Source organism: Nestor notabilis, unplaced genomic scaffold (assembly GCF_000696875.1).
Source record: "Nestor notabilis isolate BGI_N333 unplaced genomic scaffold, ASM69687v1 scaffold8568, whole genome shotgun sequence".
NCBI lineage: Eukaryota > Metazoa > Chordata > Aves > Psittaciformes > Psittacidae > Nestor > Nestor notabilis.
This window is the reverse complement of record NW_009941454.1, coordinates 73,267-90,545: the sequence shown is the minus strand read 5'-3', so window position 1 is coordinate 90,545 and position 17,279 is coordinate 73,267. Positions and strand designations below refer to the sequence as shown.

Here is a 17,279-nt window from a genome sequence, read left to right as displayed (position 1 = left end):
GCATTCCTCATTATAGGATACATGGACACTGAACTCCACTCTGCTCATGAACATGGGGTTGATTCCTTGACAGGGCATTATCAGGAAAATTGCAATGATGTGACTAGTGCTTCACTGTGGGTAAATGGAGTACCTCAACTCTTGGAGTTGACAATAGGCTCTTCTAAGAAATGATAATGCTGTGATTAGGACATAGAGCAGGACTCAGTACACCTGGGAATTCTTGTGTGGCCCTGCAACACACTTTCTGTTGTCTTTCACTTCTCTGCCTGGAAAATTAGAATAATGCTTTTTCATTTTATGGTCTTATTTACTGATAAATATATTACTAATTGTGAGCAATTCAGGAGATACAGTTTTAGAAGCACGTGGTTAGACAAGTGCTTTTAGGTTGTAAATGCGTTCTGTTCGGTTTGTATTTGCATGTGCTTGTGCCTAGCACTTGTGAAAAGCAGGCCAATTTTATTTTGCTTCCTAATTCTGCTTTGAGGAAATTTGCTTTAGCCACATAGACCTAAAAATCTTGCATAAAATCCAGTCTGTTGTGAACGAGACCCTAACAAATAACATGTGGAAGAAGAAATACATCGATTTTGGACTTCTTTTAGGTTGTTTAACAAAAACTGATACAGTTTTTGTTCTATCTGTGTACATTTTCATACATGTGTTTTCTTTTTATAAAGAAAATAATACCATTTAAATAGCTTTAGGGTCTTTTTATTTTAGTAGAAGCACCTGAATAATGTTTTCAGGATACTTGGAGACACTGGAAAAAAAAGGTGAGCCTCAGTGGGCTTTGGAGCACTGGAACGTATGCCAAAAGATATAGCTATGAAACCTCTTAGTAAGCCCTACCTGGGACTTGTAGCAGCTGTTTCAACCTGTGATGCCATGGGCTGCTCAGAGGCTCTTTAATCTGCACATCTTTGAAATGACAGACCACGGTGAGTCCTCCTGTGCATTTTGCCTGTTACATGCCAGAAGTTAGGAGACTGTTAGTTCACTAAACTAGAGTAGCTGGAGAAAGAATAAGAAGTATTAAAAAAAAATGGTAGCTGAAATAAGAACCCTTTAACATAAGTGTCAGCCGGGACTGTTTGTTTCTCAGTGTTTTTGAAAATCAGACCTTCCAGGTATCTAGCTCCAGGCTCATGTTGGGTTTTCTTGGTGGGGGTGTTACCTGGTCTCTGTCTTGTTTTATATCGCAAGTTTTACTGCTTTCACAAAAAATATTATAACTTCCTCTGAAATCTTGTCTACTGCACTGAAAAATGTGAACAAAGTTCCAGTAATGGTAAAAGAGCTCAGAGTGCACTTATGTTACCACTAATGATGCTGTAGCAGGTCCTATGTAATAGCAGAGTAAGAAGTGTATTCACTGGACTGTGCATCATGCTGCAGACAAGTATACTAGGAGCCATGGTGTTTTTAAACCACTTGGCATCTTTTAGTTAACATGGTCTTAAGCAGTGTTTGGCTACAGTTGTAGACGGATATATAAAATAAATCTTTGAACAAGTGCTATCAGAAGTAAGAGCTAAGCAGCATTTAAAATATATTAGAAAAATGTGATCATTAATAGGTTTTAAAACATTCCCTCTTTCCTAGTCTAAGTTGGGCCACAAGAAGTCAAAAATAAGAGCTAATGAAATGACCTGATGGGTGGCAGGGTTTGCTTACTAGTCCATATTTGAATAGGATTCATGTCTTGTATGATTGACAGTCATAGCAAATTCTTTGGCTTTTTAAGACTTGAGGCGCCACAGTCTTGGGTGAACTTTAGTTCAGAATGGAGTTGTTTACAAAAGTGAACCAAGTGGTTACAGCGGAATTGCGTGCTCTATTTCACTGAACTGTTCTGGAATAGCATGGATTTGCAGCACAAATGGTGATGACTCAGGTTAAAACATATTCTAACTACTGTTCAGTCAATTTATTCCATCTGGGAGCTGGAAGTGGATGAGGTGGCTGAATTGGCTTTCCATTGCTCACTATGTCCAATGTTTTCCTGCAGTATGGCATGAATATTCTAGTGTTTCATCAAAATCAGATTATGCTGATCCAAATGGGACAAAAATTTTCCTCCCTCTCAGCATTTGCAGAATATGTAGCCAGCATATGTGCACTTAAACCTTCAATATTTCCATGCAAGTCAGCCTTCTCATAGTTCTTGTTTCACTATTCTGAATATTCCTTAGTCAAGATCTCACCTGTAGAAAGGTCAAAACATAACTCAGTTGTGTCTGTACCAGAACAACGTGCAGCTGACAAGCCTTTGAACGTGAAATTAGAAATTGCTTTGGCCTGTTTTCTCTTCCTGTTTTACGTTTTCATAAACTCATATGTAATTTGATGAACACTGTCATTCTTTAAATTTCTTCAGCATTACAGTTCTCAAGGGACTTCTCTCTCATTGAATGTCCTTTGTGCATGTTTACTTTCTCTTCAAGTGCTAGTATGCAGTAACACAAGTTAAATTTTTCATTGTTATTTTTGTATTTACTTATGCTACATCCTGTTTTTCTTCATAAAGATGTTAACACTTCCTCCCTATTTAGTATTAACTCTGTATGCTATCTAAAAGCTGTCAAGCTCTACCTCTAGCTAACCAACATTTAGGTAGTTTTGTTGACAGAGTAGTATGAAAATTATTCAGATCTTGAAAGCACAACTTTGCAGCTGAGTGGAAGCATCTCGAGTAAGGAGCTTCTGATCACTTGGGTAGAGCTGCAGTTCTCATGCAGCCCTGGCACACACACCATCTTAGCAATTCCCTCGTCAGTAGTGCTCAACAGTGGCTCAGAAAGCACCACCTTTGGTGTCTTCTGTCTTGTTTTATCCATGCACAGCCTAGTGCCTTCTAACACTGGAAGTGGAAGACAGCTCATTTAAGTACTTCTCTATCAGTAGCACTGAAAATATATTTCTGTCAGCAGAAGGGTCAATTATATGAACAGCTCTTCCTTTGAAGATATGCTGGAAACATGCTGCTTCCATCCTTCACCAGAGGTGAATCATGAAAAGAAGACTTTGTCACAAACTCAACCCTTGAAAGTGGTATAAAAGAGTTACCCATCTCCCCAGATTCTACTTCCCATTCCGCCTCCCAGAACCAGCGTGTACCTCTGCTTCACACTTCCAAAGTAACCCTAGAGTTACTGCTAAGCCTGTGACACTCTGAGATGAAAATTCAACATCTTTTCTGACTGTTGTCGTTTTGGGCATGATAAGCCTTGATGCTGTGAGTGCCTTAAGAGGAGGGAGGGGCCAGCAGAGGGCCAGCCTCCGCATTGTAACTGGACCACCTATAACCAGCCCTATTCCCTCCTTCCCAGAAGTTGTTGGATCCTTTGCCCTGAGACTGACTTTTGGGGTGGGAAATCTGATGTCAGAAGCTTGGGAACTGGCTTCATAATTCGTTCACACTCATCTTATGCAGTGTACCAGTCTGGAGACAGCTGTGCTGGTGGTTGATCCTGTACTGTTGTTACACGTGTAAGGCTGAAGCACCTAACCAGTTGTTTTTTTCAGACCACGAGCTGGCAATGACCTATAGCTTTCAGACTGAATGATTGTGGTGCTCCTTAACAGCTGGAGATCTATTGCAAAAATATATAAATATGATTAGCCACAGGCATTACATTTGATGCTATAAAAGCAAAGAAATAGATCTTTCTCCACTGAAAACTTGTACAAGTTAAAACCATAAACCCTCCTTCCCTTGTTTTCTTCTGGAACTGGTTGTAATGCTCTCTTTCTTACACTGTACCAGCCTCTACCTTTTGACCAGGTGAATGTCACTCCTCCGGTTTTCTTTCCTATATTCCTGAGTAGGTGAGAGACAAAAAGGAAAAGATCAATTCTATGTCAGTGTCCACATAAAAAGCTGCCAATTTAAGTTATGAAGCTCACCCTTTTTAGCAAAATTAACTGATTTCATACTGGCCCAGCATAGTCCAGCTCCTTCTTCCTGACTGTTTATTACTTCTAATCATGTGAATCAGGGCTCATTCCTTTATGATTTCGATGAAGTCCGCAAAAGAGCGTACAGTTTTCTCCTCTGACGCTTTGGATATTGAAAAAGAATGTTTTGGGGTTTTGATTTTTTTTTCTGATAGGATAGTGCATTAATTCCTTTACGTATTAGGTGAGCGTTAGCTTTTGATGTAACACAGTCCATAGATTCCTGACACCTTACATGCTGAGAAGTCCTGTCCTTGAAGTTACTATAGTGCACACTGATCAGAACTTAGTGCTGATGTTTTGTTAGCATTTACTAGCGATGTCTTGGCAGAGGGTGACCTCTAGTATGGTCTCTAAACATTTTCAATTTATAGACTCAAGAATTTTGCTGTCTTTGCCTCTCATTCTTTTGAAGAGGTCAGCCCTTTATGAATTTGCCACAAGAAAGAAGTTCAAAATACTCTATATACTTAAACAGCTCAATAAGAATACAGCCACAATGAACATACAACATACAATTCATTTTAATATTTATAGAAGAAATTCACCGTGTTGTAAGTGTACACAAGCAGCTGCTGTCATTTGGCTATGAGCAGATGTTAGACCTCCAAAAGCTTCACTGATAATTAAAATACTAACAGTTAGTGTTTTACCCCAGCTGCAGGTTCTGTTTACTGTAAATTTGATTTTAATGGTGCCTCTGTGCAGTTATTGAATAGAGGTTTGTTTTCTACTATACATACAAAAGTGTCTGCAATGAAGACAAATGGTTATTTCCCATAATTTACTCTGGAAAGATATGAATATACACTGTAACGTAGTTGAATTTATAAATGAAATATAGATATGACTATCACATTGGAACTGGTAGTTTCTGCTATCTTAACTAACAAAAAGAACTATAGAAACTTACTATTTCTAGTTATTCCCAAGCATTCCCCCTAAAAACTACTGTGTTTTTCAAACGGGTTGAGACATGCCCTCGAGCAAAACACAGGTGCTCCTTTTTACTGAATGGGTGCATAAATCAGAATAAATAAATTCAGGGAATCATGATGCTTGTGTTTGATAAGTATGCAGAAGAATATAATTTCTGCTTGATCATTTAATAACATGATGTTTTATTTTAGGTATCCCTTACAAGTGTCTGTTCTCTTTAGTGCATATGTGTACATCAAACATTGGGGAAGGCTAGCCACTTTCAGAATTGTTAATCCCAAGGGCCTGATTATGCAAACACAATGCATAATGCAAGCTACCATGTCTAGTCCCTTTGAGACTATTGAGGCTAACTATGGCAGTAAGCAGTACGCTTGATAAATAAATGTTTATAAGACCGGGATCTAAATGTATATATTCTTGAAAAACAAAAACTCTTGCTGAGATAATAATGACAAAAAGGTTTTTTTTCTTTTTTTGACAAAACATTTACTGTTTGGGACTGTACCTATTTGAGAAATCCAGATAATTCACCTTATGAGCAGAGCTGGTGGGGGATTTCCCCCTGATTTTCTCATATTAGCATTCATATTATTTTTCATCTTATGTTATATGTTCCGTCTGCCTAGGAAACAGAAATCTCCAGTTTGACCAAGCACGACTGGTATCTTTTGAAATTGGCATTGATTTAGAAGTGCTAAAAATGTACTTTTCAGTTGCACTGCAGGAGATAAAACAGAAGAAGTGCATCCATGTAACATCAGTGTCAGTTGTTCCCGAACTGAAGCTGGACTGCCAAGAAATGTCCAGGCTGGCTATTCTCATCTCCAGCTGCTAAATTGCACTGGAAGAGCTAACTAGAATACTCCAAATACATTCCTAGTGCTGCTTGCCCATATAGGTAATTGCAGTATATGCCACAGTGAGGTTTTTGCTCACGCATAGGAGTTGAGAAGACAAGCCTGCATTGTGACAAGCAGGTAAAGAGAAAAAGTAGTCTACAGGAAAATCACCTATGTGCAGGTTCGGCAGCTGTAAAATCTGCATGTTAACACTGTACATGTTTGCTGTGATTAGTGGGAGTTTCAGTTTGTATATACTTATTTGCATAGCTTCTGAAACACTGGGCTCTATAGTGTTCATTTTTAACCTTGCGTGCAGGAAAGGAGAAACTGAAATTTTTCACAGAGAAGGCCCTTTCCCAAAGGTTAATTGGACACTGGAGGGAAACTAAACCAAACCAAACAAACTGCCCATACACCCTAACTGAATGGCTTAGATATTTATCTCGGTAGTTGTTTTTTCTTTTGCTTCTTTTTGTTGCTGTTGTCATAGTCCTCTGAGGTGGGGGAGGCAAAAATAACAAGCAGGAAATTTAAGTCTGCTTTTCAAAAGAAAAAAAACATGCAGAAATATTTCCTTTTACATTTTAAGGAAGCTAAAAGAACGTCTGCTGCTTTGTTCAAGATACCTGAAAGGTTAAAACTTCATCCTTTATTCAAACAATTCATAGAAAACCTTGAAGTTTCTAAACATGATTGAGTGGTTAAGGACAAAGCTAGAAGCCAAGGATGCTTTGAGTTCCAGCATTGAAACATGACGTTACTGGATTTTAAAGTATAAAATGAAATATGAAAATTATTTGGGAATTGCTTTTGTTGTTAATTTTCTTTTTACAGTAATAATATACTAAAACGGAAAACAAACAAACAAACTTGCTGCCTTGGTATCTCTTGATATATGTACTTTGTGTCATTGGTGGATTTTTATGTCCCTTAGGGAGCTGGTTAAGTCTCCTATAGGTATACTTATTTGTACAGCTTTACAAATATTTGCTGCCTTTGTGGACATAATAGTTCTGACAGATCCATTTTGGGTTGCTGATTTATTTCACTTCTTGATTTGAGCCATCCTATTTTCTTTCCTTCAGCAGAAGACATGAATGAGCCTTAACAACATCTTATTTAGTAGCTTAACTAGCTGGTTTAGAAAATGCCATACATTGCTTGCACATAAAAATCTTACAACTGTGAAAGAATAGTTTTTACTAAGGAATGTGAAAAATATGTCTTCTTATTATGGCCTCCAAAAATCAAGGAAGTCCTAAATTTATGACATTATGCCATAGTTCTTAGACTGCACTTGATGAATTAAAGAAGAGATCATTACAAAAATAATTAAAAAAAGAAAGAAAGAAAGAAAGAAAATAAAAAAGAGCAGAAACTTGGAGCTTGATCAAGGCCTGAATTATTTTTTTATGAATTTGAATGGTGGACTTACCATACCATTGAAAATATTGTACTGCCGTGTAGACAAAAATTTTTCAAATGAAAAAATCAGTTGCTCATTCAGGTGATGTCCAATATAAGTTGAATTTTCTACATCTTTTAAATTCCTGGAAGGTTGTATTTAAATGAAGGAAAAGATGTTTCTTTGCATTCACATTATTTAATATTCATTGCATTTTAGTATATACCAAACACTCATACGTGTCAATAAATAACATACCTAATCACCAAAGTATGAAAAATTAAGTGTTGCTGAATAGGGTGCTGTAAATCAGGCCTCCTAGAACTTCTGCAGGGAAGGAAAAATAGCTGGTTTAAGCTTGCTGTGTAAATGCAGATCATTTCCGTTGTCGTAATAGATTATTTCATTCATGACTTACTGCTTTGTCCTAAAGGTGCTCCTTGTGAAGGATGTCCTCAGCCTAGCCTCACCATGCACAGCCGCTTGCTGCTACTTTTGGGGAAGGGTTAGAATTCTAAAGAGGCTGCTGGCTGAGAGCAAAGTAGTGCTTTACATATAATATTAGCCCAGACTTTCCTAACGCATTACGCATTTCTTTCTGAGACAAGTCTCCTTAATGCCATCTTTATCTGCTACACGATGCATGAAATCTACTTTCTGTTTTAGAACCGCGGCTGACCCCCGACCCTGCGAGTGGCGCCACAATGTGACCTTTCTATTGTCATCAGCTTTCATTCTCCTGAAAATTCTATGAATTTTTATTACAAGTTTTTTTAAACCAAGCTGAGGCTTCAACAAATTACTTGACACAGATGAGATGAAGTTGTTGAAGTAGTGTTAGATAAGTTTTACAGCCAGCATGTGTGCTGCTGAACAGTACAAAGCCAGTGTCCTACAATGTCATACACCAGTAACTGCTGAGCCTACTATTGGATAAATACATCATTTTATGGAACATTGATTGTTCTATAAACCCAATGGAGTATTATGCTCTATGATCAAACCATTTAGATTGTGTGTAGAGCACAGAAAATGCCATATTCAGGATGGTACTAAAAGTGCCATTTGTGTATTTTATGGATGTCATTACGGGGGAAACTTCTCTCTGTAGGCCCTGTTTACTGCAAAATTTTTTAGTCTGTAATGACATTTTTCATTCACAACGTATGCCTTCAAGAGAGGGGGCCCTTGTTTTATTTGTTTCATTCGAGTTTACTGCACAAATCCTGTACATTTTAATTAAATGTAAGCTTAACAAAAGAATAAGGTATTTATTCTGTGGGGAGCAAACGATGACAGTAACAAAAGAATAAAACAGACGCACAAAAGAAAGTCAGGTATTGAGTAAAAGAGAGGGAAAAAGGTACTAAACCCTATCTGTAGTTTCCCAGAAGCACGTTAAACATCAAAGCATTTCTTTTAGCCCTATTTCAGGAGTTTGTGGTCTCTGAGAATTAAAATAACCTGAGAATATGGATTTAATGTCTAAAAAATCCTGACATTTTAAAATAAAAAACTAACAGTCGCTCAGGACTCCAACTGATAAATAATGGCTCTGCTGAAATGACAGACTTCTTGGAAAGAAACCAATTCTGTGATCATTGCACCCCTAGATATGAAACACCTCTTTACAAATTGTCTGAATATGAGCTCTTGTATCATTATATTTTGTCATTTTAATGCCTATTTGCGTATCTTTTTAATTTGCAATGACATGCAATCAGCAACAAGTCCACTTTTTCTAATATTAATGTGGGCTTGTATTGCAGCTTATGTTTGCCATGTCAGGCAACACTTACCCCTTCTCTTTACCCATTTTTAAGAGGGGTGAGAGGCAGGCTGGATTTACTAGGACAATATGATTTGTTGCTACATACAGTCCAATAATGTGACACGTTCCTTAAATACATAAAAATTCCTACAAACATTGTGTTGGACAGCAGTGCTCCATTATAGAATTGCACTACTCCAAAGTTGAAATAGCAGCTAAGCCTCAAAATATGTTGTTTTCTAAGTATCTTCCTTACTTGGCTTTTCACTGTTAAAACAAAAGAAAACCGGTAAAATCTGCAATTCATATTTACCATGAAAAAATCACTAAAATTGAAGTTGATGTTCCCAGTAAATTCTTGGTCATAGTCCAGTTAAAATTTAAAGTTACAGTAGATTCACATTAGTTTAAATGACACTTGAACTTCTACACAGCTCAACATTAATTCATTATAGTTGAAATGGAAGAATCTTCAGTGGGTGAATCTTTTACAATCTGATTGAGGCTGTTACATTTTATAGGAGCCATTTTTCAAAGCAGTACTGACAGCACTCGAAGTTATTAAATTGCTGAATCAAAAGATGGACCTGCAATCGCATTTATGAACTGTGATGGAATAGCTGGGGTTGCACTGAGCTGAGGTTAAGATGTTGGTGTAGTTAAGCTTCATCACTCCCGTTAGTGACAGCAGTATTTACCCATGTAGTTTACTTTAATGGTCAGGAAGTAGCTTAACTCACCTCTGGATTCAAATAGATTAAGTAAGCAGTCAGAATGGCATAATTATCAGTGCTGCGAGGGATTCACTGGATAGCTCTTCACCCAGGAGACTTCCCATTCAATTGCACAGAAAGACTGGAGTTGCATAGATTCACAGGTACAGCCTTTATTTGAGGAGATGAAAACAGGATGAATTTCCTTTTTCTTTCCCTTCCCCAGACCGGAGCATCTCCTCAATGCAGTGATGTTGTGTCCCCTACATAAATTATGATCTTAAAAGATGGCATGATTTTGCTGTGCTCATGTGAAAACTATGATCGTAGAGTTATTTTGATTTTGAAATCCAGTGGAAAATGCATGATTTGTAGAGTTATTTTGATTTTGTGCCACATCACTGCCAGGCTCCTCTTTTATCATGTCAACAAAGCGAGATTCCTGAGAGAATTAATTACTTCTACTCTATTATAAAATGTGGAGGAGCTAAGATAATTGTCATTTTATGTTGATTTCCCCTTCCTATTTTTCTGCTCTTTGGGGGGTCTTGTGAATGTCAGTGCCTACAGAGAGCACAGGAAAAGTAGGGATAAGAACCAGTCGTACCACTGTAAGCTTCCTTGTCGCTTATGCCTGACAAAATGTACTTCAATTGCATTTGCCAGATTTATCATGCAGCATCACCTGGAAACACTCTAATGGTTTAAATTGTTAATTTTCTTTCCCAAAGATAACCTGCCTTACAAACTAAGATGGAGAAAGTTGTATAACATCAGTTTAGACTTGTGGAGGTGATTTGCAGCCCTTCAGCTTAACAGAATTACTTCTTGTGCTTCATAGTACAGTTCTCAGGGGTTTTTTTTCATTATCAAAGCTTTGTAATACAAAATAGGTGGGTGGGTGGATGGATGGATACATACATACATACATACATACATACATACATACATAGAGAGATGCATACCACCAAGAGCTCAGCCTTTCAAGCTTTGGTGTTACATTGGAATATTAGCTTGGTATGCAGCTTAGTGTATCAAGATGATAAGAGGCTGCAAGATGCCAAGTATTCAGTCTCTGAATAACAGCTCCTAAATATGAACTTAAGCAACTGAGTCTCTGGTTTTTAGAACCCAGTTTAGTTCTCTGTGGGTCCTAAGGCCTGACAGCATTATGCTTTGGGTGAAAGAGCCCCTTTAGAGCAACTTTAGTAAAATTTTCTTGGCCTCGAGTTCAAGGGAGCATGTTGTTCTCTACAAGTCTCTTGGTGGCTTGCAAAGTAGAGTGCTAGTCTGAAATTTGACTGTAAAAGTCATTTTTTTCTTGCTTGTTTTATCTTAAACAAGCAGTGGTGTATCTCTGTGTGTTAGTGATTCAGATGCTACACCTGTTATTCCAGAGATGTGATTTCAGTTTGTATAGGGGAATTTAAACTAGAGCATGGGTGTGGGTAGTCTCAGCAGCATGGACTTCACTGGCTTTCCCAAGGCCCACCTGGCATTACAGTCTCACCTCGTTCTCAGTGTCCAGGACCCACTCTTCGCTCTGTGTGTGTTTATTGTGGCCCAGAGCTCACTTCCTGGGAGCTGCAGGGGTGCTTCATGATGGCATTGCCATAGGGAGACAGCAAGTGCTAGAGCTGTTCTGCCATGAACATCCATAAAGCTGGTCACAGCGTGCTCTCAGTTATGCCCTGCCAGAAATGCCGAAAGCAGCCCTGGGGCCATGCTTTGAGGATGGTGGACTTGACTTTATGCACCTGTGGGCACCACTTGCTTTGCTGGAGCTTTATTGTTACTGATGAGAACTGGGAAGGAAACTTTCAGTGACCCAAAACCAGACCAAGTGGCCGAGCAAGCAGTTGGAATGTGGAGGTTACGGGTATTTTAATTTTTAATTAATTTCACATAGAAATAATTAAGGAGTGTAATTAAGGTTTCTCTGGATGATATTTTATAGAATCTCCTGCTTCAGGTAAGAAATCTATGGAGTGTTTTCTCCAGGTAGCTCGGCTAGTGACTGAGTCAGTCAGGTGTGCTGGAGAAGATGCTGGGTAGGAAATGAAGGGGAAGACAATGGCATCAAAATGACAGCACGGCAATTACCTCGCCAACAAAAGCAGGGTATTTAAGAAGATCACCCACAGTTTTTCACACCCAGATATGTTTAATGTAATATACAATCCTAAAATTCATTACTGAAGAACTGAAATATCACCAATAGGATCTTCTATAAAAGATGTGTTAATGGCTTTTAACTGTATACTGTATTTATCTGGGCTTTTTCATACAGCATATTTTAAAAAACACATTTAAATTGTTAATAGGCTGCAGAATTGTTAAACTCAGCAATTATTTCAACCTGTAAATATGTTATTTGGAAAACATGCAAATAGGGTTTGTTCACTTGCTCATTTTATCTATGTTTTCTGCCAGTGAAATCTGAAAATTGTCAAGGAATTTTTTTTTCCATTTCAGCTACAATTTGTTAAAGTAATGAACTGATATTTGCTATGATACCATGTTAACAGCGTATTTTATCTTGTAGGCATTGTGTCCAAGTCCTATGAGTGCCGACTGAAGGGGCAAGGAGCAACCTTTGTGGAAACTACGAGTCCTTTTACTGCAGCAGCACTGGGAGAGGTTTCTCCAGTTAAAGAGAAGGTCTTTCGGGGTAGTAGAAGACAGCCACAATCACCTGAAGAAGTTCAGCAAGTTATTATTATTCAAGGATACGATGGTGACTTTGCAATTGATGCCTCTGTGGAAGAAACAGCAGCGGCTACCCTTCAGACTCTAGCAATGGCTGGTCAGATGGCCAGGGTGGTCCATATTACAGAAGATGGGCAAGTCATAGCTACAAATCAAAACAGCTCACACGTGAGTAGTATGGTTCCAGGGCAGATACTTACTGAGCAGTTAGCAGATGGTGCAACACAGGTGGTAGTGGTTGAAGAAACAGGAAATGATATGGAGGCTGCTGTTCGAATAGATGCAGTTCCTGACTCCAGTAGTACTGTTCTGCAGCAGATAATGCGACAAGAAGTTTTAGATGCTTCTGAAGCTACAGTGCATCCTCCAGACTCCTCCTCAGCATTAGATGCCCTGCTGTGTGCTGTAACAGAGCTAGGTGAAGTGGAAAACAAATCTGGACTCCTTGACAGATGCAGATCGAGTCACAAAGATTTCTTGCAAATGCCAAATCCAGAGATGCCCAGCATTCCCAGTGACATGGAGGGACAAGAAATACAAATGTTCCATGAAGTTCAAGAGACTCAGGAAGATACTGAACCTATGGAAGTAGTGACGCGGGTCATGCACCCATCGGCTATAATTGCATCTCAGGAGAGAGCTCAGGCTGCCTTGGAGAAAATGGTCCAAGGAGTATTACAGTTTGCTGTATGTGATACAGCTGCAGCCGACCAGCTGATGAAAGAAGGTGTCACTCAGGTCATTGTAAATGAGGAAGGGACTGTGCATATGGTAGCTAGAGAAGGCTCTCAAATAATTATGCAGGAAGCTGGTAGCCACACTCTCAGTGTCCAGAGCGAGCACATGGATTTAGTCCAGTCAGATGGGGAAATATCACAGATTATTGTCACTGAAGAAATAGCTCAAGCTATGGTTCAGGGTTCTGATGGCAACTTCTCTGAAGGCGCAACCCACTACATCGTCACAGAATTGCCACCAGACATGCAGGATGAGCCTGGCGTGTACTCACACGCTGTGATAGAGACAACTGGGTCTCAAGAGATTTTGCAGGCTGGTACTGCTATAAAAGCAGAAGCCGTAAACCATGATAGAGCAGAACAGTTAACAAGCATGGTCATTTATACAGAGGGTAGCTCACAAGTAATTCAGGGCCAGAGAGATGACAACAAAGTAGAAGAAGCATGAAGACTTTCATCTCCTAGGCTTGATGCAGGGCAAAGCTGGAAATTCCGTGGAGGCACTGGAATATTTACTGTAAAACCTTCTCAACACAACATCCTCCTAGTCAGGTAGCGAATACCCACCCTGTGGGAGGTGAAGGTCAGCTGCTGGGAGGATTTCACTGAAAAGGGTAGTACAATCTTGTTACAATAGCTCTAAGAATTATTATATGGATTATTATAAAACAAGCATATCAGAGTACAAAAAAGAATAAAAAGCTCTTTCCCACCACCCCCCCCAAAAAAAAAAAAAAAAAAGTAGGTATTGTTCTGTTTACTGCTTTCTTTGTTGTTTGGGGTTTTTTAAATGTTATTTATCTCAGGGTAATTCCCTATCTTCCATCATTTTTGTCTGACATAAACAAAGGAGTAAAATAATTCAATGTATGTGTACGTTTTGTGAACAGATAAATAAGCAAAAAAAACCAAACTCCACAATAACCACGTGAATAGGTACTGTATTCGGTGCCCTTCTTCATTTTAAAGAAGAACAGGTGACATTTTGCTCTCTAATCTTACTTTAAAATATCCCTGGCTAAAAATATGTCATCAAAAATAAGTATTTTTTGCATCTAAAATTAAATTTTTCATAGTAACTTACTCTTTCATGGTATCATATAGGACTTTCCCTAAAGAAGAGCTACACTTCAGAAACTCTTGATTATACATACATATTCAGGATGAAGAACTTGATGCCTGTGACTTCCACTTAATTTTAGATGAGAGTCCTACATAAGAAATGTGCATTTTTTGAAGAAAAATATTGTCACTGTCAGTGTTTTGCTTTTCTTATAAATAGTGCTTCATATAAATACCATTTTACAGTCATTTTGTGAGCGACTTCTGAAATGTTATGGGGTTTTCTAAAGAAAATTCTGACATTGACATTAACAAGTAGGAAAAAAAAAAAAGGTGACCTTGTATTTCTTGCTTAGTCCAGAATGTCAGTTATTTACTTGTGGATATACTGCAGTCGTTCAATGCAACTTCATGTTGAAAAGATTTGTTTCATGATACAACTGCTTTTGTTTCTTTAAAGAAAATGTAAACTATAAACTGGCAAGGTTTGGGGATTTATTTTTTTTTTTTGTGTCTTTCAAATAAAATGTTAACATTAAAATGAAGCATCATGATTTTTAATATTAAGCAATAAACAGAACTGGCATTCAGCAGTAGCAAACGAATGCTATCTGTTATGTCTGTGCATTTTCTCTTCTCCTTTCTCTAGCTTGCTAGATAGATAAAGATAAAAGAATCTAATTTCTGAAGTGTGCCTCATGCATGCTTAATATAATTGTGTAAGTGTTTAGGGTATAAGCCATGCTGACTCTAGAGATAACTGGGTTTCCTATCATGTTTAATATCTTAAAATTATCAACTGTAAGAAAGTTGGGGTGAGGTAGAACAATAGTTCCTTCCTGAAGAAACCGTTTAAAAATGCATTTTCTGATAGAGCTGCTGAGAAAAGGTGCTTCATTCTGGGGCTATAAGATCCTGCTGTCTTTTTATCTTTTTATTATTATTTTTTAAATTTTTTTATTTTCCAGGAATTAAGGTTGTGTCTTTGTCAAACCCCCAAAAAGTAAATTTCAAGTTAGACATCGAGATTCATAATTAGCCGAGTTTGACTTGCTCATCTTTCTTAAAAGTGACAGGCTGTTCACTTACTCTTAAATACTGTCTTCAGCAAACAGTGACAGGATCAACTCCCGTTTGTTATCAGGAAAAAGGTGACCTTTACAAAATGATGGCCCTCTGCAAGACTCTCACAGATGTTCAAAAAACTGAATGTTTTTCAGTGGAAATATTTCTTCTTGATCATTTCTCCTGTTAACTGTAGCCCTGTGGTCTTGCAGCTTGGATGCTAATTCTTCGCTGTGCTTAGCCCTGTATGGCTAACCTTTCTGCTGCAGTACAGGGTGTTGACACTGACATGCTGCAGTTTACCATTTGTGATTTATTTAGGATAAATATGTCTCAGGTGGCATTTAATCCTTCATAAAACCAGTGTAGCCTGCAGTGTCAAACCAGCAATCACATTGTATGCACAATGAAAAGAGCAGACCTTTGCATAAAAAAAAAAACACCCAGTGGTAGGTGTTCCTGTGCTTGGGAGCATTGGAAAGGATTCACTAACCTGCCGTGTTCTGTAATTACCTGGAAGCTCAGGTTAACGATACTTCTCTCTGAGTGCAGCCTGATCAGGAGAGCTGATATTTTTCTAAGGCTTTTTTGCTCTTTTTCCTTTCTTTTTAATGCACGCTTTAAAGTTAACTTATTAGTGCTCTACGGATGTAACAGCAGAAGCCAAGGGTGATATTCCCGTGCAGACACACTGTCTCAACCCTATGCTAAAACACTCTCTGCCATACACCAGAAGTTGAGGCTGCAGCAGATCTCTCCCAGGGCTTAGGAAACTCGTCTCTGGCATTTGTCTCCCCCTCATGCCTGAGCTCCTAGCACTGAGCCATTCCATAAACTTGGGGGAGGTCAGCTGGATCAGTCTGTGGATCTGCCAAGCTTTCCCCTGGGAGCAGAGGGAGGCACTCAGGGCAGAGGAGCACCTGAAAAGGACCTGCACCCCCAGGATGGCCGTGCGCAGTGCTGGTGAGGCACACACGGCGTCTCGGGGGGGCAGGCCCAGGGGCGACAGGAGCCCTTTGCCATGGGTAGCGTCCACCATCAGAGCATAGCATAAGAACTTGTGCAATTGATCTAGGAAGGTGTATAGCCCAGGCAGCCATTCACTCCTAAAACTGTGTTTTGTTGTTTGGTTTGAACACCTTTGTTTGCCTGTCTCCCAGAGAAATCAAGGGCTGTGCTGTAATGGAAGTGGTTGTTGGGAGTGTGGTATACCTGTGTCAGTTGATTGCCTTCTGATGTTCTGAGATGATGCCAGAGCCATTGGCTTAATTTCCTCTTTGTTATCCATTCTAAATTAGCATTAGCAAAGTTGGATCATACTGTGACAATGGCAAACAGGTAAAAAAGTGTTTAGGAAGCACTGAACTGGAAAAAACTTCAACAAACAACACAAAAATCAACAACCAACAAAAATGAACAAAAAAAAAACCCCCACACCCTGAATGAAAACAAAACCACAGGAAGAAGAGATGTTTCTGGCAAGCAGTTTCACCCTTCATTTCGTAAGAATCAGATAAACACCTCCTGAGGCAATGTCTCCTGGCCTCTGGATTCAGACTCCATATTTGGGGAGAACTGGGAGATAGAAGATAGCTGAAAACTATGTTTAGAAAAATATTTCCTAAAACAAAAAGAACCCAAAACCCAACACGACCCAAAGTGCCCACAGCTACATACCATTCTGCCTGACTACCAGCTGCACTTCACTGTGGAAGTGAGATGAGCCAGAGCCAATAGTTGATGCGCTAAGGTATGCACATGTGGATTGTGCATACTGCTGCAAGCACTGCTGTCATTTATAAACGCTGCTTTAGTACCAGAAATGATAGCTGTGAGTCCTGGAAGAAATGTGTTTCTGATCTCTGTGGACAGTGGATTCAGCTTGTATAATCACTGTAGGAATCCCTGCGTCTCAAAGTCGTGGCTAGCTCTGAACTGAACCTGTGCTTAAAATGCAGGTGAGTTCCCTTCAGAAAATCACTGGGATTGAGAGATGCAGTTGGAGCTTTTGGCAGAGCAGCACAAGGAGCTGGCCTTGTGGTAGATGCAGGCCTCTCAAAGCACCGTACA

At 39.0% G+C, this 17,279-nt stretch overlaps 1 protein-coding gene across 1 annotated transcript in view; it reads left to right on the top strand.

Moving 5' to 3' along the window:
• ZNF407 (zinc finger protein 407) overlaps positions 1–13,530 on the top strand; it is a gene marked incomplete at its 5' end in the record, with an annotated part of 96,406 nt that extends 82,876 nt beyond the window's left edge. The window contains one exon of the mRNA XM_010020891.1: positions 12,182–13,530. Coding sequence (XP_010019193.1) covers positions 12,182–13,530 — 1,349 coding nt within the window. The remainder of the gene's footprint in view (positions 1–12,181) is intronic.
• Positions 13,531–17,279: the final 3,749 nt, after the last annotated feature.